At 35.1% G+C, this 24,148-nt stretch overlaps 2 protein-coding genes across 5 annotated transcripts; both read left to right on the top strand.

Moving 5' to 3' along the window:
* The first annotated feature begins 1,428 nt into the window (after positions 1 to 1,428).
* On the top strand, positions 1,429 to 12,045 carry LOC105833739 (inositol polyphosphate 5-phosphatase E). 4 transcript variants are annotated; one of them, XM_012675694.3, is made up of 6 exons: positions 1,429 to 3,450; positions 6,566 to 6,772; positions 7,889 to 8,201; positions 8,267 to 8,826; positions 8,902 to 9,379; positions 9,540 to 12,045. In XM_012675694.3, exons 1-6 carry the CDS (start codon positions 2,949 to 2,951, stop codon positions 9,652 to 9,654), a joined length of 2,175 nt encoding a protein of 724 aa, XP_012531148.1. In that variant the 5' UTR covers positions 1,429 to 2,948; the 3' UTR covers positions 9,655 to 12,045. The 4 variants fall into 4 exon arrangements, 3 of the variants coding, with proteins under 3 accessions (XP_012531148.1, XP_012531149.1, XP_012531147.1); XR_003626453.2 differs by lacking the exon at positions 1,429 to 3,450 and having other exon boundaries at positions 5,832 to 6,772; positions 9,540 to 9,709; positions 9,834 to 12,045; XM_012675695.3 differs by lacking the exon at positions 6,566 to 6,772 and having other exon boundaries at positions 1,430 to 3,450.
* A 2,863-nt stretch (positions 12,046 to 14,908) lies between these two features.
* LOC105829404 (ubiquitin carboxyl-terminal hydrolase 7) lies at positions 14,909 to 24,137 on the top strand. The gene is made up of 11 exons (XM_036294373.1): positions 14,909 to 16,193; positions 18,018 to 18,116; positions 18,452 to 18,727; positions 18,850 to 18,968; positions 19,505 to 19,639; positions 19,711 to 19,905; positions 20,011 to 20,182; positions 20,260 to 20,452; positions 20,605 to 20,758; positions 21,043 to 21,237; positions 23,797 to 24,137. The coding sequence occupies exons 1-11, from the start codon at positions 15,620 to 15,622 to the stop codon at positions 24,082 to 24,084; spliced, it is 2,400 nt and encodes a 799-aa protein (XP_036150266.1). The 5' UTR covers positions 14,909 to 15,619; the 3' UTR covers positions 24,085 to 24,137.
* Positions 24,138 to 24,148: the final 11 nt, after the last annotated feature.

Here is a 24,148-nt window from a genome sequence, read left to right as displayed (position 1 = left end):
TGATGGATGGAATGCTTCCCGGCAAATGTCGCGGCCTCAAAGGCGACGTGATTCTGCGTGATTCTGCGCGAATTCGCAAGTCGTCGTCGCTGTCGTCGTCATCGTCATGATCGACCGGAAAAACGCAGAAAACGTCTTGTGCGAGGAATGGTTAAGCGAAGCGTGACGCACCCTGATTAACGAAATGCCGAAAGGTCTACCTTTATACTTGCCGCGTTCGCAGACAGTCGATTCTTTATTCGTATTTTCGAGCATCCTAGTCGCCGATGTTGTCGCAATCGCTGTCTTCGTCGCGCACTCGATGTAAACAAAACATTATTATGGCGCAGCCCGCCACTGGCCAAACGGAGGTTACTCGAGTTGGTGTGCGTGTTCACGCAACGCAACAGGGTCACGGGAAACGAGCGAAATGACCCGCCATATTTGCTCCGTCAATTAAATCCCAGGCGCAATAAACGGAATAAGAAATAGCGAATAAGGAATAAAGAACAGTTTAATATGTTGTTGAATAATTTGCTTACTGAAGATGGCTTACTGAATAAAGAACAAGGAGCAGTAAAGTTAAAGTATCATACTGTCTGTGCTTTTTGCGCATTGAGCTTAAGCCGATCACCATAAGAAAATTATCTAGTTTTTTATTATTAATTATAGAACACAAGTTTATTTTTAATTATGTAATAAAATTTTTTCTATCACATGTAAAATATTATTTTCTTCAGGAAAAAAATGAAAGTTATGATTAAAAAAAAAATTTTTTTTATTGAAAATCAGGAAGGAGATAATATTCTAATAAGCTTTAAAAGATCTTTAAAAAGCAATTAATACGTACGTTAACACCTCAAATAAGCATATGCAGAGAGTTCAAAAAGAACTCAATTGTATGTCATCAATTATGAATTCTTTTTGAGATGCAAAAAGAATTCATAATTGGTGACACATTATTGAGTTCTTTTTGAACTTTCTGTGCTATCTGAAAATGTTAACAGAATTGATAACCCCTAAAAAAAAATCCCAAGTACGCCCACGTTTAAAACATATGACAACTTTCTGACTTAAAATAAATAATCTTTTTCAAAATTAATTTTTAATTTAACCGAATTAGTTTTTTATTCGTAACTTTTAATATAACTGAATGAATATTGTAAGCTATTAATTTATAATATATTAACTTTAAGTATAATATTTAGTTGAAAATATTACTCAAACCTCATTCATTCTTGTTTAATGTTCGATAAACAAGGATAACATCAAACAAGAATAATTGCATTACGCACATTGTGCGTAAAACAGAATACACTCGGAATCCTGTACCTTTTAAGGCCTAAACACAATGCCAGGCAACAGGCAATAGAAACAGGAAATAAAGAAAGAGAAAAAGAGAGAAGATCATTTTTCTCTTTCTCTCTTTCATTATTTCTATTCCTATTGCCTGTTGTCTGGCATTGTGTTTAAGCCCTTAGTTTTCGGGCCACTGGAACAAATATGGCGATTCGGCCGCTTGGCGGCGCTCGGCACTATAGCTCGTGCGCCGGGGATCAATATGGCGACCGCTGCCGTCGTCGTCTGCTCGATTTGACACTGACAGTCCCATTCGCTCATCCGCCCATTCGCTGGTCAACGCGTTCCAAGTTATATCCGGGGATGTTGCCTCGCGTGATCTCGCAGAAAATGTCCCCGTTTTCAACGCGCGGCATTTCGTTTCGGCGGTGGCTCGCTCGTTTCCCGCGAGGCGGCCCGTCAGAGAGGCTCGTCATCGATCGTTAATCCGCCGTCGTCTGCTGCCGCGGGCGGGACGGCTGCGCGGAAATCGGGGGTGCCGAGCCCGCGCGAGACTCTCGAGAACCGTGCGCCCGCTTATTTACTCGCAATCGCGGGACACCACGGGACACTCGCTGCTCCCCCGAGGAGGAAGACGACAGAAGGAGGAAAAATGGAAGCGTGGAGGAGGAGGAGTGAACGCTCAGCGCGACTCGTGAACGCGCGATGTGTCCAACGCGTCGTCGCCGTTGCGGGGATGGTGGCAGAGGTCCGAGTGAGGCCTCGTACTTGAACAAGACCCTTCGATCGTTTGTTATGGATTTCGACGCGACGACCGTGAATGACGTGTCGACACGCTCGGTGCGGCTGTAACCCGCACGGGGGAGTCCCGCAAAGTCCCGGGTCCCGCGCGTCAGTTGCCAGCCGAAAACGCTAGCCGCGTGCGAGGGAGAAAGGTGATTTCGACCGGTGGCGATGGCCCCCGAGTATCATGTGTACGAAACGCGGAGGAGAACACCCGGCGTCCGATCGTCGGCCGGCCGTCGTGATGTCGTGAATGAGAACGCGGCTCTCGCCTGACGTAGCTCTGCCACAGGACTCCTGCCTTCAGGAAGAGGGGAATCTCGTCGTTACTCTAGTCACTCGCTCACTCTTCGAGTCTAATTTAAAGTCGTATCGCTGGCCGATACCCCGAGCGCAATTACCTGGGTATCACACCGTGAATATCGCGCCCTCCCGCATGACTGATACCAAAGCATTGACGGTTATGAATATCGTACTTACGGGACACTTGTCGGTTGATCCCGCAGAGTTTAGGTACTAGTAAGTTTTTTTTTTTTTTTGAGGTGCAAGGCGACGCATAGCGCGATACTCATAAATGTTACGACGACGTTTCGAATACTGAATGTACTTCACTTCGTACAGAAAGCTGCGAACTGGGAACCTATCGTACGTAAACTGTATATTGTATTTTTTTTCTTGAGAGCTTACCGATAATTTGGGAATATAGAGAAAATATTTTTGAGAGCTTTTCTACGACATATTTCGATCGTGAATAGGATAAAGATTTTTTTTATAAGCTGTAGTAAAGAGACGTAAGAGGTCGAGGTGATCTTATAATCTCCACGTGACACACGAAGGGTGTAATCGCTGGCTCTTGCGTGCTAAATGCCCCAAGCCGTGAGTATATTATGGAGCAGAACGAGGGTAACAGCGTCTCCGGCGTTTCGAACAAGGTGGAAGTTTCGCCTAAGTCGAAGCAAAAGAAAAAGTCCCTCTGCCGCATGCTCATGAACAAGAAGACCAAGGTCGGCTGCCTGGAGTCCTCGTACAACCGGGACGGCGATTCGCATAGGAACTCCAAGCTGGAAAGCTCGCAGTACGGATCACAGACCAGCACCAAGCTGTCCCTGTGCTGCGCCATGACTGAACGTAGCAGGACACCACCGCAGAGCCTGACGGTCAGCAGGCTCTCCCCGACATTGAGTCGCACCTCGGTCAAATCTGAGATAGCCTCCATCAACGAGGACAATCGTCAGACGGACGTGCTGGTCGAGTCCTCCAGGGAAGAGATACACGACGCAAACGAGCAGGAGATGCCCACCCAAGCGGTTGAGGAGGCTACTCAGGTAGTCAGAAGGAGTAATGTAGCAGTAGGCAGGGAGTACCAGCGACCTGTTACTTATGTAGAAGGTAAGCTCGAGAAAAACTGCATTACAGACAATTAAGTACATTAGCAATTTTGAATTTTGAATGATGAAATTTGGATATACTAAAAATGTCTCAATATGGCAAATAGGTATTTACAAAATAATAAGTGTTCAGAATAAAAACTGTTAATTTATTCTGAAAAATGATGCACAGGAAGAAATTAGTATCAAATTAACAATCATTGTCTCATGTATAAGCACTTTTTAAATTGGACTCAGTGTTAATCACTGATTTATAGTGCTGTACTTGTAACTGTGATCATCAGTGACGTCACAAGTATAATATTTACTGTCTTTCATCGATTCTGATGATTCACCAATTAAGAGGAGGATATTCTCACTAATTGAAATTAGTATATAAAAAACAACATTTATGTTATTGATTGATATGTTTATAGTACTAAAATCAGTAAAATTTCACTAATTTTGATTTAGAGACCAAGAATATGAAATCTTTTTTAAAGAGTTTGATCATTTAAAATTTCAGCAAAATAAATTTTTCTACTTCAATTTTATAATAGCTATCTAAAGATGTGCATGTATATAGAATTCTCTTTAGGTAACTATTTTTAAATTTAAGCAAAAACATAATATTTTGCTGAAATTTTAGATTATCAAACAATTATATATGTATATGTGTGTACACACACGCACACGCACGCACGCACACACACACACACACACACACACACACACACACACACACACACACACACACACACACACACACACACACACACACACACACACACAATTGTTTATATGAAAATATTTAGTTTCATCAAGAAAAAAAAGTAGAATTTTATTCAATAAAACATCAATGAAGTACGTAGATCGCTTATTTGGATCGTGGTGATGAATATAATTTTTCTATTAATTTAATATTTTCTGCTCGTATAAACTGTACGCCGACAGGTTTCGTCAGACTTGCAACACAGTTACTAAGCCAAATACCGAGATGGCTCAAGAGCATCTTAAAATCTCTCCTTCCGCGAAAAACTGTAAACAAAATTTATAAATAAATTTATTACGAAAAATGATACTTTAGCTGGGGTTTGAATGCGGATCTCCCTTCATTTTATGAGGTTGTCCTAGCCAAGTTGACTGAAGCATATGACTATTATTCATCGCAATAACCAGTATAACTTTAAAGAACATCCTTTCAGATGACGTATATATACAATATTAGTAAATTAATTCTTATAATCAATATATGTTTAAGCATATCAATGAAGTAAACCGCCTATACGTCTGCATCAAATCTTGGTGATGAATATAATTTTTTTATTAATTTAATATTTTTATTTTATTAATTTATTTTTTTATTTTATTTTATTAATTTAATTTTTTCTAATATAAACCACTAATATAAACTGCCAACAGGTTTATTTATAAATTTATTTACAATTTTTCAGAGAAGGGGAGATTTTAAGATGCTATTTGGCTTAGTAATTATGTTGCAACTTCAACAAAACCTGTCGGAGTTTATATAAGCTTAGAATATTAAATTAATAGAAAAATTATATTTATCACTAAGATCCGATGCAGACTGTATAGGCGATTTACTTCATTGATATGTTTAAACCGGTCGTAAGAATTAATTTACTAATATTGTTTATTTAATAATAACTTTTTAACTTTTTTTTTATGATTAAATATTTTCGTATAAACAATTTTATATGTGTAATTGTTTTCATCTCTCTAAATGACAATTAGTGAATCAATGAAATTATCAATGACATCAATGAAAATACATTTTTAGTGATATAATTTGTCACTCAATGAAATAAATATACATTGACCTTTCAGTGATAATACACTAATTCTGAAGTCAAAATTACTAAAAAATAATAAATACTCACTAATTATAAGTTTACAATACAGTTAATCACAACACTCCAAATCAGTGATAATATTGATTACTATTTTTAGAAAGATAAAAATATTAAAAAATTCCAATTCTTAGTTTGAAAACATTGTTATTTTTTATCTGGCAATTTCTTGCTTTTTGAAAGTTGTTATTGAATAAGGATCAACATTTTTTTCTTGATAAAAGTAAATATTTTTGTATAAACAATTATACATATTTTGGATTATCACATTGTTCCTCCACATTTTATTCTCGCTTATATATGAGACAATTGAGTTAAATCTTTTTTTTCATGTATGAAGGAAAAAAGTTGGAAAAAAATTCAATTACCTCATATCTAATTTCAAGCTGAGTATGTCACTTCTTTTTTTTCCTATGCGTGTATTGGTATCTTTTAATGATGATCGGACGGGGACCTTGTACGTCCCCTCCATTTTACATTCTAAAGCCGCGTATTCAGAGCAGTGTCTAACACTTCCAGTGTATCAATGCACGGGTATTGTATTCGTGGAGTAGTAATAGTCTTATCTTTGAGGCACGTGCATATATTTCTTCGGATCGTTGAGAGTGCGAGTAATCCAATGAAAAATGTCAAGTCCGAGCAAGAAAAGGAAGAAAAGTTTGTTGAACAAGTTATGGTCCATATTTAAAGCGAAAGATGATGAGGATTTCTATAATAAGCAAGAGAAAGCGTTTGGTAGCGGGCAAACCGAACTTTTGGAAAGCGCACCTTGCAGTTCTGATCAACAGGTCGCAAAAGTTAGCAGTGAAATTTGTGTAGCAATTCCGAAAAATAGTTTGTCTCGAAATGAGGAGTGTACCGATAATAAGAATTTGTCAGATATGCGAGAGGAATGTAAGAATGTAGTTACTGTAAAAAGTGAAAGTTCCAGGTTTCTCATTGTAGGCGATAACCTGAGTGAAAAGCCTCATAAGTATAATAGTACGAAAAATGCACAGGTGGTGCGAGATACCAAATTAGGATCGGACAGACATATGAATACAAAAATTGCTTTTCTGAAGCAAAATATAGGCGCAAGTTCTCGGTCATCTCTGGGAGATACTGAGAAAATGCATCACGATAACGAAATGGAAAGTCACGGTCCCAAGATTGCAATATTACAAACCCTTAACAATGCTAGCGTTACAAGCGATACGAGCAAATTTTTAGTAAAAGAAACAAAGGCAATTTCCCAAGAGAGTAGTGAAGATAGTGACTTCTCTGCAGACTCAACAGAAGACTCGTTTGAAGACTCTTCAGAAGATGAAAACGATCTAATCGAGTCGCGAAAATACTTTAAGGATGATTACTTTACAAAGGGAAAATATATTACTTATTTCTTCCTGGAAATGGAACGGCAATTCTACAATCCTACAGATGTTTACAGTATAATTCAGTATCATGATACTGCTTGCAAAAAACCAGAGAAAGAAGGTACAAAAATGATATACGAAATTTATATACTGCTTAAAATTTATGATTCTTTATGTTTTGCTAGTATTTTTATCTTTTTTGCTCTTACGAGGTATTGAATTTCTCTCTTCAAAGTGCCATCATTGTAAAAAAATTATTGAATTGCCAATACATGTGTTCTGCATACATTATTTCTATTAAAGAAACATACATACAAGATTATTTTATGAGATTAGATTAGATTAGATAAATGTTAACAGGCATATGTTTAATGCTATCATGTTTGTGCGCGGTTGTAACTGTTGTGTGTTTTACTTATCTCTTTTTTCTTTTTTTCTTCATTTAGAATACTAGGAAATATGTATATATTTAATAAGTTGACTTTATGGACAGTATTCATTCAGTCTAATCTTACTTCAACACCGTTTTAAATAACATTTTAAAATACTAATATGGCTCTCTGTTATTTGTTTATAATATTTTAAGATTATGTTTAAGACGGTCTTATATGTAAGAACCGACTATGAATACTAACATGTGTATATGGGGGCTTTATACAATTATGTTTAAGTTAAAAATATACTATTTTATACATATATGTATATATACATATGTAAAATAGTTTATTTTATATTTACACACACACACACACACACACACACACACACACGTTGGAGTTAGAACACAGGCCTACTTAAAGTTAATCTAAATTACTCCTGTTTCCAGTTCAAGTTCAAATGGCGTTGACTTGTTCTAGTTCGAACTATATTAATCAAATAATTAAATGATTTTATTGATACACATACACTTATGTTGAATTACAAAAGACGAATCACAAGATGTTCATGTCTATATTAAATTAAACATAAATCTTGTGATTTCATCGTGTTATGAATCTGCACGTTAATGCCGTGACATTGAAGTAGGCGGCAATTGAACCAATTTAGTTTCATTACAGCGGAATGCCGTAATCTCGTGAATTATGTAAAATTAAGTTTAGGCACGAAATGTATATTTGCTCCGTCAATGTTTTTTGCTTTTGAAATAATGAATGTTTTTTTTCTTTGGCGCAATTACACGATGCACGATTTCCATAATGGAATCTCATGTTTAATGTATAATTCTAAATTGTTTCAGGTGAATACTCTTCCTCGGGATCGTTATCGCCGAGTATATCGGGACAATTACGCCGTAGATTACTTCATAGAAGATCTGCCGATAACTTGATCGTGAACTCACCTACAAACTCTTTGAGACATTCTAGTCCAGACTCTATTAAGAGTGCACCGATACATCATAAGTCACGTTCAACATCTCACGATGCTCTGTCCAAAAAGAGAGAACGTTTCTTTTGTAAAACAACAGGAGTGTCTATGGATAGCTTGGCAAAGCAATCATTACTTGCTGCACAAGTACTTAATCTAATTCCTACTCAAAAGGCACGGGAAAGGTACGTGTTTTTTTAAATTATTCATTATACATAATTATTAGGTGACTAACAATTAAATGTCACAGGAATTTTCTTCACGGAAGAATTGCCGCCAATTCCTTACTTGGACCAGTGGAACTTGAGAAAGTATTGCCTAATCGAGAATTGAAAATTTTTATTGGTACATGGAATATGAATGGCCAAACTCCGCCAAAGGAATTGAACGATTTTATGTTGCCATCCGACATAGAGACTGTTCCTGATTTGTTAGCTATAGGAACTCAGGAATCGTGTTCCGAACGACATGAGTGGGAAGCCGCTCTGCAAGAAACTGTCGGTCCTTCGCATGTGCTGCTAACTAGTAGTAACCTTGGTACGCTTTACCTTGCAATATTTATAAGACGAGATTTGATTTGGTTCTGCTCCATTCCGGAGGAAGACAGCTTTTCAACGAGACCTGGAACGGCGTTCCGAACAAAGGGCGCCGTAGCTATAGCTCTTATGATATTCGGCACCAGCTTTCTTTTTGTTACGGCTCATTTGACCGCGCATCAAGATAAGGTAAAAGAACGAGTTAATGATATAAAGAGAATCGTGAGGAATCTTGACCTTCCAAAAGAGTTACCTAGCAGGCACAAAAGTAAAGGTATTTACATCAAGTTAGAGGTAATCTTTCTTTTTATACATTGCGCATAATAAATAGATATCGCATTTTTTACAGATGTTACACAAAATTTCGATTGTGTGTTTTGGTGCGGTGATTTGAACTTCCGTCTAGCTCAACCAAGAGAGGAAGTGATTCAATGGATCACGAATACGTGCTTTCCACAACAATCACCGATAAACATGCAGCAAACATGCAAAGATCAGCTGAAAAATATCCTGAATGAGGGCGCAGTATTGCGCGGTTTCGAGGAAGCCCCGATCATGTTCCCTCCTACCTACAAATACGATCCAGGAACGCAGATTTTTGATTCCAGCAGCAAGCAACGTACTCCCGCGTATACCGACAGAATTCTCTTTAGGGGAAAAGGTCATGCCAGAGGATACATCAGGCGTGTTAGCCACGAGAGTTCCGGTATGCATAAGGACGGAGTTATAGAATGCTTGGTATACGATTCCGTTCCAAGTATATGCACCTCGGATCACAAGCCAGTCTGGGGAGTTTTTAAAACCACGCTGCGGCCAGGTGTCGATACGTATGTGTCTATTATTTATTGACGTTTGAAGTGATGATGGTCATATAGTTTAAATCCTATATCAGATAACATGCAATATATTATATATATATATATATATATATAATGTATGTATGTATGTATGTATAGTATGCTTATATATGGTACTATTTATTTTTAGAATTCCGCTTGGCGCTGGGCTTTTCAATCGCGAGGTGTATTTGGAAGGTATTAGAAGGCGCGCGGCAGCGATGGACGATTCTCTTGAAAGTTCAAAAGTTTGTTCAATTCAATAAAGAAATTTGAGGCTTTCGCTCGAGAGTATTAGCAGAATTGGTAAAGTATTTATAGGTAAAGATTTGTTTTTTTTTAATATGTCAGACGACACGAAAAAAATAATTACTCTATACCGTTCTATAATAGACGTTTCTTTTGTACGATTTGTGTACTTGCTAAGTCTGTCCATTTTTTATAGCGATGAAAGAAAACTTTTCTAGTAAGATTTGTATAATAGATAACAATTACCAGTGAACACCGTAAAAGTCTAGTCAAGCAGTGGAATAAATCTTTTGTTTAGAAAGATGAGATGTAAATGAGGATTTTATAATGTATCGTTGGTATAGCTTCATATATACCGATGGTATATCTTCGTATATATACCGTTGGTATATCTACATTCGTATTGTGCCACACATTAGAAAAATAAAATGGCTTTTTTGGCTTTAAGTGGCCGATATTGTCAAAAAATTACCAAAAAATGATATTCTTTTTGTAACTGAGGGTTTTATTAGATGCATTTTTTATAGTAATTCTATATTGTAGTGCGTTTATCAAAATATAACTCGAATAATATGGCAGAATATATACATATTATTATGTATGTATTTAAAATATTGCAAAAATTTGCAGTGTTAAAAAATAATTTTATAAATATTAAGAGAGAGACATATTTATGTAATTTCCTGCTACTAATCTGCTGCTAATAATTGACATTTGTAGATCAAATTTCTTATAAGATGATTATTTTAATTTTTACGCGTTTAACTTAGAAATAATACCAAAACAGTAGACCAAATTATCGGGCCAATACTATATTAGAAAATTAATAGTCGCAAGATTTAGATAATACTTTTGTTCATTAATTAGTTATATTCTTATTTATTGGGACCACCCATTGTGTCAAGACACTTAAAAGACAATTCGAAACAGTAGAATATCTTTTCTTAAGCATACATGTGTATGTATACATGTATAATAACTAGTTGCTAAATAATATTGTCGTTTCAAATAGTGTTGTGTTATCGGTTTTAAATAGTCTATAGCATTAAATGATAATGCTCCTTGATAATAGGAGATGCCCTATTTCTACCTTGTTGTAGATATTAATAATAATCATGGCATAATTATAAAACCCCACAGTATTGTTACACAATAATAATATATGCACAAATAAGGCAACTATACCAACATTAGATTTAACGTTTGCTATTTTGAAACTATGAGGAAATAATTGCTGCATAAATATATAACATGTGATATAAATTATAGTCATGTTATACAATTTTTTAATAATTAACTATGTCTTTTACTTACATTTATTATGAGTGGTAACTACAATTTTTTGTTAAGTACAAATGGATATTTTTAATTTGATTGTTATGATTTTGTTATGTGTCTTTGTGATAAATTTAACTATTACTTTTTAATTGTCTTATATTTCACATTATTTCAATATAGTTTTCAAGATAATTCAAGTCTTACATCTAATATATAAAATAGACATATTATGACAATGTATCTAGGAATTACTGTATATTCTTTTCTTTTCTCTACTAGTTCCTTTCTCTTCTAACATACTAATTGGAAAAAGAACAATAGCAAAGTTTGGTTTATAAAAAGCAAATGATGTATAATGTAATTACATTTATATGTTAAGATAAACAATATGAACATACTATATATAAAAAATTAAGCTCCACAACAAAATACTTGAAGTGGTGTTTAATACGCTTAAAAAGTTCCATTAAATATGTTATAGAACATATATAAATGTTTGATAGAGAAGAAAGCGCTTATACCTAATTAAAACAAAGTATTAAAAAAAGACATATATGATGTATTACATGTTAGGTGATAAGTTAAGAATATTGAACTATACTTTAAGAAAGATGTGATTCAATGATTTATTATTTGTATTATCAAATGCAAAATGTACTCTATTGCGAGCAAAATATTCAAAGCTGTAAAGCAACATGATTCTGGAGTTCTCGCACTCCAAATAAATAATCAAAGGGTTAATCTTAAATTGGAAGGGTATTTCTATATGATAGAGGCATTTCGTGTCATGCGCATACTTTAGTGTCTTGTGATAACTTCTTTGTAATTGCGTAGACAGGTTACCAAATGAGGTGCCTAAAAACATCTTTTACTGTTTCTGAGCTTTCTACAAATGAAGCGAGACTAAAAACTGTCAGGGTCAAGATCTTTAAGTCTGCCGAGCAGGTTGCCTTAATCATGCCTTACTTAAATCGTTACATATGTAGTTATGTAATCTCGACCTCTGTGTACAATTCTCTTGAGATTAAATTTCATTCAAATCTCCGCTTCGATTAGAAAAAGAAAGGGAAAATGCAGTACAGAATAAGTAATTTATGTTGCAGTCATTTTTGTAATATATGAACAAAAAATTCCTAAAAAGTGAAAATATTTTTTAAAAACGTGATTTGGCTTGTAATGTTGGATGTCTAAATTACATCGTTATAAATTATATCGTAGAAGCAGCAAAGAAGTATTGCAAAGCTCTCATGTGAGATATAAATGCAATCATATGCAACACAGATCATTCATTATCTGTTGTATTAAAACACAAATTTATTTGAACAAACGTTTGTTAAGTAAAAATGATTTAATGCATGCACAGTAAGATTCTTTTTTCGGATATTTGATTCTTGTAGTGTACGATCTGAATAATGCTACCTGCCCCTTTTACAGCTGTCTTGAAACTCTCGTACTGTGATACATTTTCAAACATACAGAGTCTGGTAGTCGGATCTTATGATTCTTTCGCGCTTGTTGGAAAGGAATGGTAAAAGCTAAAAGACCAAACTGCAGAAATAATGTGTCAATATTTATTTATTTATTTATATAAATTAAATCTTTAAAATTAATTTCCTTTAAATAAATATTTCTACACCTAATTATTTGCAGTTTTTTATAAAAATTTTTTATTTACTTTAGTCAGTAAATTTAAACATTAATTTAATTTGTGAATTTGCTAGCTATTTTTACAATTAAAGAATATTTCGAATATCTTTTTCTTAAAATAATCATATTCATGCCTAAATTTAAAAAGTGGATCAAAATAGTAATTTAATAGAATAAATTGTTCTAAAAGACTCAGAGTTTATTAGATGTAGGTTTATTTGCAGGATATTATTTCTAGAATTTAATTCATTATAAATAAATATCGAAAACCAATTTTTTTGAGATATAGATTGCCGAAATTATCCATTCCATCTAACGTTCTTTATATTTCTGAAATCAACCTCATCAAATCGAAAGATGCTCCGATGAAAGATATTTTTGTGCTATATCATGATGTTTTTAAGAAATATATTTTTTATATTTTAAATTTATGAAAATTTTTCTGAAAAAGATATTTTAAATTTCTTCTAATTTTTTTTAAGTCGTTTTCAAAAATTATAAAGCGAGAAATCATAAAATATTTCAGGAGCTACATTCCCTAGAAAGATCATTAATTCCTTTTATTTCTTTACATTTTATTTTATTCTTTTGAATCTTGTCGCTCTTTTTCAAGCATGAAAACGAGTTGTCAGATTCCATTGTCAGATTCTGTATTGAGCGATGTCCTATTATCAGAATACAGTGTACATCTAATTCTAATGATCAATCGCAGATCAAAAGCGCACAGGTGACACGATGCAAAAATTGACAACATAAGGTATATAAACTTTCTTTCATCGCGCACATACGCGCCGTGTATAAAGACAATACACGAGCGCATATTTGGGACGAATTCTCATGACGATCGCCAAAGCAAACAACAGGAATCGCATTTGAATGTACTCGACTATTGTTTAGCATGTGCTTGTACATTTAAATAAATTGTTTAAACCCATTTTCGTTTATTGCGATTTGTTACAACCTGCAACTTGAAGATATGCGATTTATTAACTTATGTTATCGCATTGTATTTTTATCGAGGATGTAATTTTGAATTTTATGTGATTTTATATCATAAATGCACTTTTGAATCGCATGTAATTTCGTACAGTTGACATGTTTTCTCTTATACATATATAATTATCAATTTTGTAAGATTAAAAATTGAAATTTGTTGTATAATGAAATTTTCGAAAATTATTTTAGAAAGAAACAAACTACGTACAAAGTTGTATAACAATTTTTTGTAAAACTTTTAGTTTTTTTCTAAGTATTATTTCGTTACAAGGGTGATTTTAAGCTGTGTGATTTTAAATTATATGCACGATTAGAAAGTCCAACTGTATATCACGTTGCGATTATGCAAAATCGCGGTGTTAATCGCAAAGTCATACATTTCTGCGATCTTCGCTCGGCTCTATCTGCAGCGTGTCCGACGTGACTCCGAGCGTTTTTGAATTTTCCCGCTCAGCCGCGAGCGAACGCATCTTTAGTACCGCAACTCGACGGCGATCCGCGGGCAGTTGGTATTGAAATCAATAAAGAAAAATAGAGAAATAACGCGATCCGCGATGCGAGCTGACGACGCGGTCGGGATCTTGAGTTTTATTTAAGTTTAAGCGAATTTTTCTTTTCGCTCATCTGCGACCTGACAATATAGGAATAAGCATTGTAGATAGAAGAATGGCAGTTTGGAAGTTGTAGCCTTGAGCGCGCGAGACCGTCTCGATTATCTCGCCGCATCGAGTGGACCATCTACGGCATCTACACGAATTCGGCTTGGTCGCAGATGCGATTTACGGGAATACGCTCGCGCGCGCGCGATACGTGTATGTATGCGTGTGAAGCCGCGGTCGCCGTGGTGCTGGGACGAGCGTAACCGCGCAGCGCAGCCGAGCCGCCGCACTCCTCGCCGCCGCCATTTTGTTTATTTTCGCGTGACAGAAGAGAGGATCCGTGAGCGACGATCGCGACGTACGGGATCGGCCCGCGCGTAATCGTTCGTGCTGTTCGCGAGTAACGTTCCGGCTCAACGAGCTGGAAGGAGAGAGAGGTAGGGAGGAAGGGAAGAAGGACCCGCTGCTGCGTGGACAACGGCACAGGTGGGTTCGCTCGGAGCCGGAAGTCGCAGTCGAGTCGATCGAGAATCAGAGTGAGCCCGATCGAAATCCGCGTAGCGGCGACGAGCAGTTGCAAGAATAGAGAAAGAAAGAGAGAGAGAGAGTCAGTGAGAGAGAGAGAGAGAGAGAGAGAGAGAGAGACCGAGAAATAAAAAAAGTGCGAAGGAGCGAGCGAGTGATCGAGCGTGCGAGAGGGAGGGAGAGAAGGACGAAGTGAGCAACGCGCGCGCGTGAGAGAGGCAACGTTGTCAACGTCGTGGTGCGCGATCTTCGTCCTCGCGCTCGCGCGTAACCGTCGACGTATTCGGTGATCGCGTCGCCGTCGCCGTCGCCGTCGCCGTCGCCGTCGCCGTCGCCGTCGCCGCTGAGCGCCGGTAAAAGCGCGCAGCGAAAAGAAACGGAGTTTTCCCTCGGATCGTCGGTCGTGTGCGCGGGAGGGGGGGAGGTCGGTGCGCGAGGCGCCGCGCCGGAACGAGAGGCGAGACGGCCGTCGTTTGCCGCTGCTTGCCATCGTCGCCGCCACCGCCACCGCCACCACCGCCGCCGCCGCCGTCGCCGTCGTCGTCCGTCGTCGTCGTCGTCGTCGTCGTCGTCACTAACACCATCAAAGCCGAACCGTGCAGCAGTGGCAGAGCAGCACAACCACCGTGGACTACCGTGGACGACATCATCACGGATAACGACGTCGCCGTCGTGGTCGTTACCGCCGCCGCCGCCACCACCACTACCACCGCCACCACCACCACCATCACTACGGCCGCCGTCGCCAAGATAGCCGCGCGATCGTAGCCGTCAGGCGACACTCGGAGAGGTGCGGAGGTGAACAAGGGACGTACGTGTTTTAGACACACGGGTGGACAACGGGTATTCGGAGTCGGACATACCTAACGTTTTAATAACACACACACGAGGGTGGAATATATGGTGTGGGCGTCCCCCGTGCGAGTGGGGGCACTTGATGGCCGCAGAAATTGGGCGAACTGCAAGCAAACAGCTATCGTCGGAGTGCGGTAAAACGACGTCGCTATCCAGTCCCGGTGGCAACGTGAGCCTCGATACTAGCCGGGTGATCGTGGGAACGGAACAGCAGTACCAACAGCAGCGACAGCAGTTGCAGCAATCGCATTATCATCAACGAGAATCGTCGCTGTCGCCGCCACAGCAGCAGCAGCACCAGCAGCAGCAACAACAGGACGAACAGGATCGAACGTCGTCGGCCACGGTACAAGTCAGAAAGGCGCTCGGTAAAAGACGTTGTCGGACGACTCCTCTTTCTCCTTCTTACCAGAATCGCGTACCGTTCGCGACCGCGCAGCCAACAGCGGAGAACAATCAGCAGCAACAGCAAGCGTTAATCAACGCGGATAACGTAACCTCGACGGCGGAGGCCGTCACCGAGGTACCCGGCGCCATCAAGACGACCATCAACATCGGCTTCGCGATGAACCACGTAAACGATCAGGAGAACCTCAAACAGCTCAGCCTCGCACCCGTTCAAGTTAACGAGGTCGAGGAGATGGACACGCAGGAGGGTGAGTGCACTACTCCATCTATCTTGAATATTTATCTACGTATCTATCATCTATCCTCTGCCTATTTATCTATTTACCTATTTATCTATTGTATTATATATATATATATATATATATATATATATATATATATATATATATATATATTATACATATATATGATGTATGTGTATATATATATATATATATATATATATATATATATATATATATATATATATATATGTATATTTCTCTCTCTTCTCCCTCTCTCTTTCTCTCTCCCCCCTCCCTCTCTCTCCCCCGTCTTGCTATGAACACAAGTGCTTTCGATTGGAGAGAGAAAGAGAGAAAAATGGTGGGGGGTGGAGAGAAAGAGAGAGAGAGAGAGAGTCTTTGTCGGCGCGCTTCTCGTGAATTTGTTGAATTTTCTTTCCTTTTTTTCTTGCCCGCACGGTAAGCGTATGTTTGCGAAATCGTTTTTATATTTAGAAAAGCACGCGGTGTGTGCAAACTTTTTTATGCATTCATGAAATCGCTGTACGGAACGATCTAACGAGCGACTCGTTTCGCGTGTTACCGTTGCTTCTGCTAGTAGCACGGTCACTTGATATCGGGCGCTCGCTATTGACTTTTCGCGATGTTAATTAGCACCACCAGCGATTCATCAAATTTCTATTCCACTTGGATTTGGCGTATACAGAACTGATCAAGATTTACGTTATTGACATTGAATATTAAACAGTTCTAAAAATATATTTATGTACACATAAATTAAAAAATAAATTCTTTTATTATATAAATGTTAGATAAATAATTTTATAAAAATATTTCCTTATATTATAATTGCAAAAGGATCATACAACTTTTTTTTTGTCAAACTGATCTATATTCAATGTCATTACATAAAAATTTGATACTATGTTTAATTGCTTCACATCTGTTTTTAAATTTTCTTATTTTATTCTATCTGAGAAAAGGAATAAAATGTTCTTTGTGGAATGTTAAATGTTATAACAAATGGAAATCTTGAAAATAGCGCGCATTGTGGCAAATTGAATATATCTGATTATAGATAGATAATATAGAACGAGATATTACGTCATAGTTTTATTATCAGAAAGTTTCGCGAATATATAAATGTAATCACTGCTGATAAAAATTATTGTCCTACGTACGGCTGATGAATGGACAGCCGCTGATATTTGATCAGCCTTTTCTATAGTACATGTATACAATTGGTGATTTTCTGTATTTTTATACAACACATTGTGTTTTAAAAGTGAAATAAACATGTACTTGGTGTGGCTGCAAAGTGTGAATATTAACCTATAACTTCATGATTTTGACCTATTGGTCAAATTGCTTGTTTTCTCTTTGTTTCTGTTTCTGTTGTTACCTGTAATCATTTATTTATCATCGAAACATCCCACATGAAGTGTTATTCCATATATTGCAATTTTTATGTACTTATAAAGAGGATCTTTCCAAATTGTCATGTTGCTTTAGGTAAATTAATCATTCTGTGTATCAATTTTAAACTATATATTAAAGTTATTTGTACAAACATATGATGTTTGTACAAATAACTTTAACATATAGTTTAAAATTTATATCTTTGTCATAATTTAATATATAAAAATGTGACATACATATGTGTTGCATGTTTTTTACTTAATAAAATTACACAGACATTCATCATTTATATCAAGTATACTATAAAATGTAAGGTTAATTTACTTTAGTATTTATTTTTATTATTTTGTACAGCATCTTTATCTATTTTAAAATATTTCTTAGGTTTATGCATTCTACTGTTAAAAGAATAAATACTAACTTTTGTAGAAACCCCAAATGATGGTGGGGGAGACGGAACTGACAACCGTCCTATAAATGGTGAACCAGAATTAGCATGTATAGTTCAGGATCAAGAAATGGAAGAAGGTATAATTCTCTGTTACATGCATATTTTTGTTTAAAATTAGTTTTGTAATTTAGGAAAAAATAATCTTGTGATATATTTATTATTTTTGTAATTGATTTATAATTATAATCTATATTTTTTATTCTTGCTCATGCTGAAAAAATCAAATAATTTTGTATACTTTTCAAAAAACATTAATTTTATTTTTGCCTATTTAATAGTTGCTTTTATGTATTTATTATTTTTTATTTTTTATTTTTGTTATCTATTTAAATTTTTATAAGTATTTATTTTTCTTATATATATTTCTTATATGTATTTATATTTCTTATATTTCTTCTTTTGTATATACTAGATGAGGCCAGATCCGAAGCTACTTTTCGATACACTGTTGAGAATATATCTAAGATGAAAGATTCACAGTTGTCCCCTGCATGTTACGTTCGTAATTTACCATGGAAAATAATGGTGATGCCACGGTCGAGTCAGACACAGGAGAGACAACCACAAAAATCTCTTGGATTCTTTCTTCAGTGTAATGGAGAGAGTGAATCGACATCGTGGAGTTGTTATGCTGTTGCTGAACTGCGTCTTCTTTCTTGTAAAGAAGGACAAGAACCATTTAGCAGAAGTAAATGTGATTCCATTCTTCTTTAATGCTTTTACTCATATATTGACTGAGATTTTAATTCTGATTTAAAAATAAAGCCATATGCGTTGTTTTTTTTGCAATAATGTAGCGTATTTTTATAGAAATTCAACACCTCTTCTACAGTAAAGAGAACGATTGGGGCTTTAGTCATTTTATGACATGGCAAGATGTTTTAGATCCTGATAAAGGTTTCATAAAAGACGATTCAATCACGCTCGAGGTTTGTAACCTACTTTTGTTAATTGATATTTCAAACCACTATAATTTTCTTTGGTATTTCTTATTCTATTTAATTGTATATACTCATTATTCTAGTTATTTTTGTAACGTCATTTAATTTTTTTGCAATAGAATTTTAAAACTACAATTATACATTTATACGGTGAATATATAATCATAGTTATAAAATTCTATTGTACATGTAATTTCTAAATATTTTAACAAGTAATAAAATGTTTTGTGATTTGATATGATCAAAATTTCTTTAACAGAAATACATTTATTGTCAAATATATGAATAATGTCTAATTTCACAAAAAGCTAGAAAGTTTTGATTTATTGTTGCTATAATATATCATTTTGAGTTAAAATATTCTTATAAAATTTTAATTCATAAAGAAAGGTAATGTTGTTTGGAATTGTTTCGAAATTGAATGATATTTATATAAAAATGATATAATGGAGTCAATGTGTTTAAAAAGCACTGCTAATTCCATATGATTGATATTCAAGTCTTGTAATGTTTCTTCTAATTAGGTTCATGTAGTAGCTGATGCACCTCATGGGGTCAGTTGGGACAGTAAAAAACATACAGGATATGTAGGTTTGAAAAATCAAGGTGCTACATGTTATATGAATTCTTTATTGCAAACTCTTTATTTTACAAATCAGGTTAGTGAAGGCATTTGTATGATATAATAAATTATCTTACATTCTTTTATTAATCTTTGATCTCTCTTTAGTTGCGAAAGGCAGTATATAAAATGCCAACAGAGAGTGATGATTCGAGTAAGAGTGTTGCACTAGCCTTGCAGAGGGTTTTTCATGAATTACAGTTTTCTGACAAGCCCGTTGGTACAAAAAAACTAACTAAAAGCTTTGGTTGGGAGACGCTGGATTCTTTCATGCAGCATGATGTGCAGGAATTTCTACGAGTGGTAAATATATGTGCATTTTTTTAGATTGCATAAACTTACATATTATGTTATGAATTGCATACTGAACTTTTAATATATATGTAAACTAATCTTATAAAAATTTAGCTATTAGATAAATTGGAGAGCAAAATGAAGGGAACATGCGTGGAAGGTACAGTGCCAAAATTATTTGAGGGAAAAATGGTCTCTTTTATCAAGTGTAAAAACATAGATTACAAATCCACAAGAGTTGAAACATTTTATGACATACAGTTAAATATAAAGGGCAAGAAAAACAGTAAGTAGAATAGATATCATGTTTTTATTTGAATAACAAGGAACTAGTAAGAACTAATAGGAAATTTTTTGTTTCAGTTTACGAGTCTTTTAGCGATTATGTGAGTACAGAAAGTCTCGATGGTGATAATAAATATGACGCAGGAGAGCATGGATTACAGGAAGCGGAAAAGGGCGTCATTTTTTCTTCGTTTCCACCAGTTTTACATTTACATTTAATGCGTTTTCAATATGATCCTGTCACAGACTGTTCAGTCAAATTTAACGACAGGTAAGAATTTGTTAACTTGCTTATTTTAATTATAATATTGTATAATTGTTTTGTTTATATGCGCGTGCACGCACAGCGAAAACTATAATATAAAAATATAAATTTGATTTTATTTTTTAAAATCTACATAATTGTATAAATTTATTTTAAAGGTTCGAGTTTTATGAAAAAATTAGCCTTGGAAAATATCTGCAAAACAAAGAAACAACAAGTGCGGATTACACATTACATGCTGTTCTGGTTCATAGTGGTGACAACCACGGAGGACATTATGTTGTATTTATTAATCCCGCTGGCGATGGCAAGGTAAGTAAACATGCTAAATTTAATATTTAATATTATTATCTACATCTTATCTATATGTAAATTTAGTAAATATTAATGTATAAATTTTTAAAAATAAATTTTATTTATAACTCAAAAATTTTACACACATACGCATACATGTTTTGATTTTTTAAATTAAAAAAAAAATAATTTTAAATATACTGCATAAAATCGTTTATTTTTTGTGTATTTCAAAAATTATATAATTTAAACATATTACATTGCAACATTTCCCTGAAACGCTTTGATCTGTTTTGTGGCAGTGGTGTAAGTTCGACGATGATGTTGTCTCACGATGTACAAAACAGGAAGCTATCGAACACAACTACGGTGGTCAAGACGAGGACATGTCTATGGCTGTGAAACATTGCACTAACGCTTATATGTTGGTTTACATAAGAAATTCTGAGCTGGAAAATGTCCTGCAAGAAGTCAAGGAAGAGGATATACCTCAAGAGGTCAGAAACGTCCTTCAAAGAGAGCTTTCCCAGGAGTTGAGCGACCTTGAACGTGACAAAGACACGACTGACTCGATTAAAGACTCTCATACAGAGACGGCGACTCTTCGTCCGTGCACTCAAAATCCTCGAAATCCAAATCTCTATATTCATGATTTTTAACCTACAAACATCCAGTGTGGAGAAATAGGTTTAAGGAATTGTAAATTGCTTACGTTGCTTCTTGATCAAACTCTTCCTGAAGTTTTAATGTTATATTGAGCTGCTCTGAAGCTTGTTCATAGTATAGAATTGTCAAGCTCGCACATCATACATTGTAATTATACATATACATGCGAGAAAAAAAGAATCGAGGCAATTTTTTGCCCTCGTTGCGATATTTTGGCTACCATACACATTGATAGTTTAATTTTTGAGATTGTATATGTGTGTACAAATTAGAAAAAGTTTATTTAATGAAAATATTTTATTATTATACGTTTTGGAACAATTGTTATTGACTTTTTCTTGCATTTTCTTAAGAGATTTACATTGATATCAGCTTTGAACTACAATACCAGTAAATGTTTTAACATTATATAAATCATATCTATTTCTAGATACAATATTACGTTCAAGCTAACGTAATACTTGGTACAAAATATACAAATGCGCATTATCAAAATTGATTTTTTTAGATTATTTTTTTAAGTAAAAATAAGTCACTTAATATCGGAAAAGATCCAAAAGATGATAAATGTAGATTACAGTTGGAACTCTGTAACTCATGTTATATAGAGATTTGTTTTATATATCGACATAATACAAAGACTTTTTGACAGAGGATTTTTTAGTACGGGCGCTTGAGGCATATATGAGAATCATGTGATTTTTTTTAACTTATTCTTGTCTTGACTCATAATTTTATATTAACGCAAGAAATTAAAGAAAAACAATCCATAATTAATGTGCGTGTTGCATTTTTGTCACTTTTGTCGAAAATATTTATCCAGAATTGGATAAATTTGGGGTCTGTTTGTCAGGCCAATATCGTGATGAGCCTTAGGATTATTTTGGGAATGTTTATTGTAACAAACATTGTATAATATTATATAACAAATTTAATTATTGTATTGTAGTTTACCGAAATCGTGAATGAAAAATGAACAAACATATCTCCAGAAAGAATTGGATATGTGCGAATAATTGTATAAGACAATTAGGGAAAAACAAAAATCACAGTTATTAGTGAGAATATACTAAGTATCGATTCGAGCTGACAAGTTCTGCTAGCTCTTGCAATATGAGAAAAAAATAATTGATAAGTAGTACTTGTGTCAGAAACATCAGCTTCCTTGAAATGTCTTCTTTAGCGTGTTTGCTATATAACTGGATTGTTTAGTGAGTGAGACATGTGATTTATATTACTCACCCTCGCAGTTTTCATCAACTAATATTTAAAGTCGATACAACAATGAGTAAAGTAAGAACTTCGTGTTTCGACAGAGAAAGCAATCACTTAAGCAAGTCGTTGGTACATTAAATTCTCTCCATGTTAATAGTAATTATGATCATTGACAGATACTATCTATTTATTTGTTGTTATATATGAATAGTAGAGAGAGAGGGAGAGTGAGAGAGAGAGAGAGAGAAAGAGAAAGAGATGAAAGAACGCTAAAGTATCATCGATAGAGTAAATACTTTATAATAGCTTTAATCGTGAGATACCTTTAAAAATGCTATATCACTATTTTATATATAAAAATAAAGAAAAAGGATAACGAATAAATTGTTGAACACTAGAAAATTTTGCAGGCGACAACCGCGTTAATTTTATTTTTACCGCATATTATCTTGTACGATTCAAATAATAGAGACATCCAAGTTACAAAGCATCTCCACACTACTATAGTTACACATTACATTGTTATAATTATTTGGCATGGGTGGTGGTCATAATGTCTTAATAAAGGTGTATTTTATATATGCATGTACAATGGTTAAGGTACTTGTTGTCATTTTGTTAAGATTTATTAATTATTTCGATATTGAGATGGTTACTTATTTCGGATATTCCAAACACAATAATACAATATACAATTAAAGTAAAACTACTACAGGATTTACAAATCGCACATTTATATATCACACATACACACATGACACACAAACATACATACATACATACACATTCACACATCACCAATTTTATCTTTAATTGCTAATTGTATATTTACTGTGTGCTTGTATTTATTAGCTAGGAAGAGATAACTCTAAGGGAATTCACCATCACTCACCGCCAAATAATTTTCATTGTGTAATTGTTTGACTTGGTAGTCGATATAGCGGCAGATGAACAAAATTAAAATTACAAAAATGAAAAATGTATCGTCATTCTTTTGATGTTTCGAATACGATTTGTTCTCGAATCTCAAAAGCATGATATTGAAAAAGATAATCTTTTTCTAAAATTAAAAAGAAAAATTAAATTACATAAATTTTGATTGAAAAGACAGTTTGAGGATTAATGAGAAAACGAAATGAGTACACACGTGGATAATTTTAATTTTGTTGGTCTAGCTGGTGGAGAGGCTGCAAGAGGAGAAGAGGCTGGAACAAATAAGAAGAAAGGAGAGAACTGAAGCATACTTGTACATGACTGTTAATGTCCTTCTCGAGGATAGCTTTGACGGTCACCAAGGAAATGATCTCTACGATCCAGAGCACGCTTTATATCGTATATTTCGCGTACGTAAGCAGGCGACTGTGCACGAGTTTCTCGAACTACTGAGCGATAGTCTGGTAAGTGAGTTTAATAAAGACATGGTGCATTCGATAATTTTTCTGAAACGCCATTACATTATATAAAAGCTGATTTTGTGAATATGTGTATGTACATCAGGTTTTATTAGCGAAGTAAATCGATATTAAT

Source organism: Monomorium pharaonis, unplaced genomic scaffold (assembly GCF_013373865.1).
Source record: "Monomorium pharaonis isolate MP-MQ-018 unplaced genomic scaffold, ASM1337386v2 scaffold_192, whole genome shotgun sequence".
Lineage (NCBI taxonomy): Eukaryota > Metazoa > Arthropoda > Insecta > Hymenoptera > Formicidae > Monomorium > Monomorium pharaonis.
Note: the sequence above shows the minus strand (reverse complement) of the source record. Positions and strands in the feature narration are given on the sequence as shown.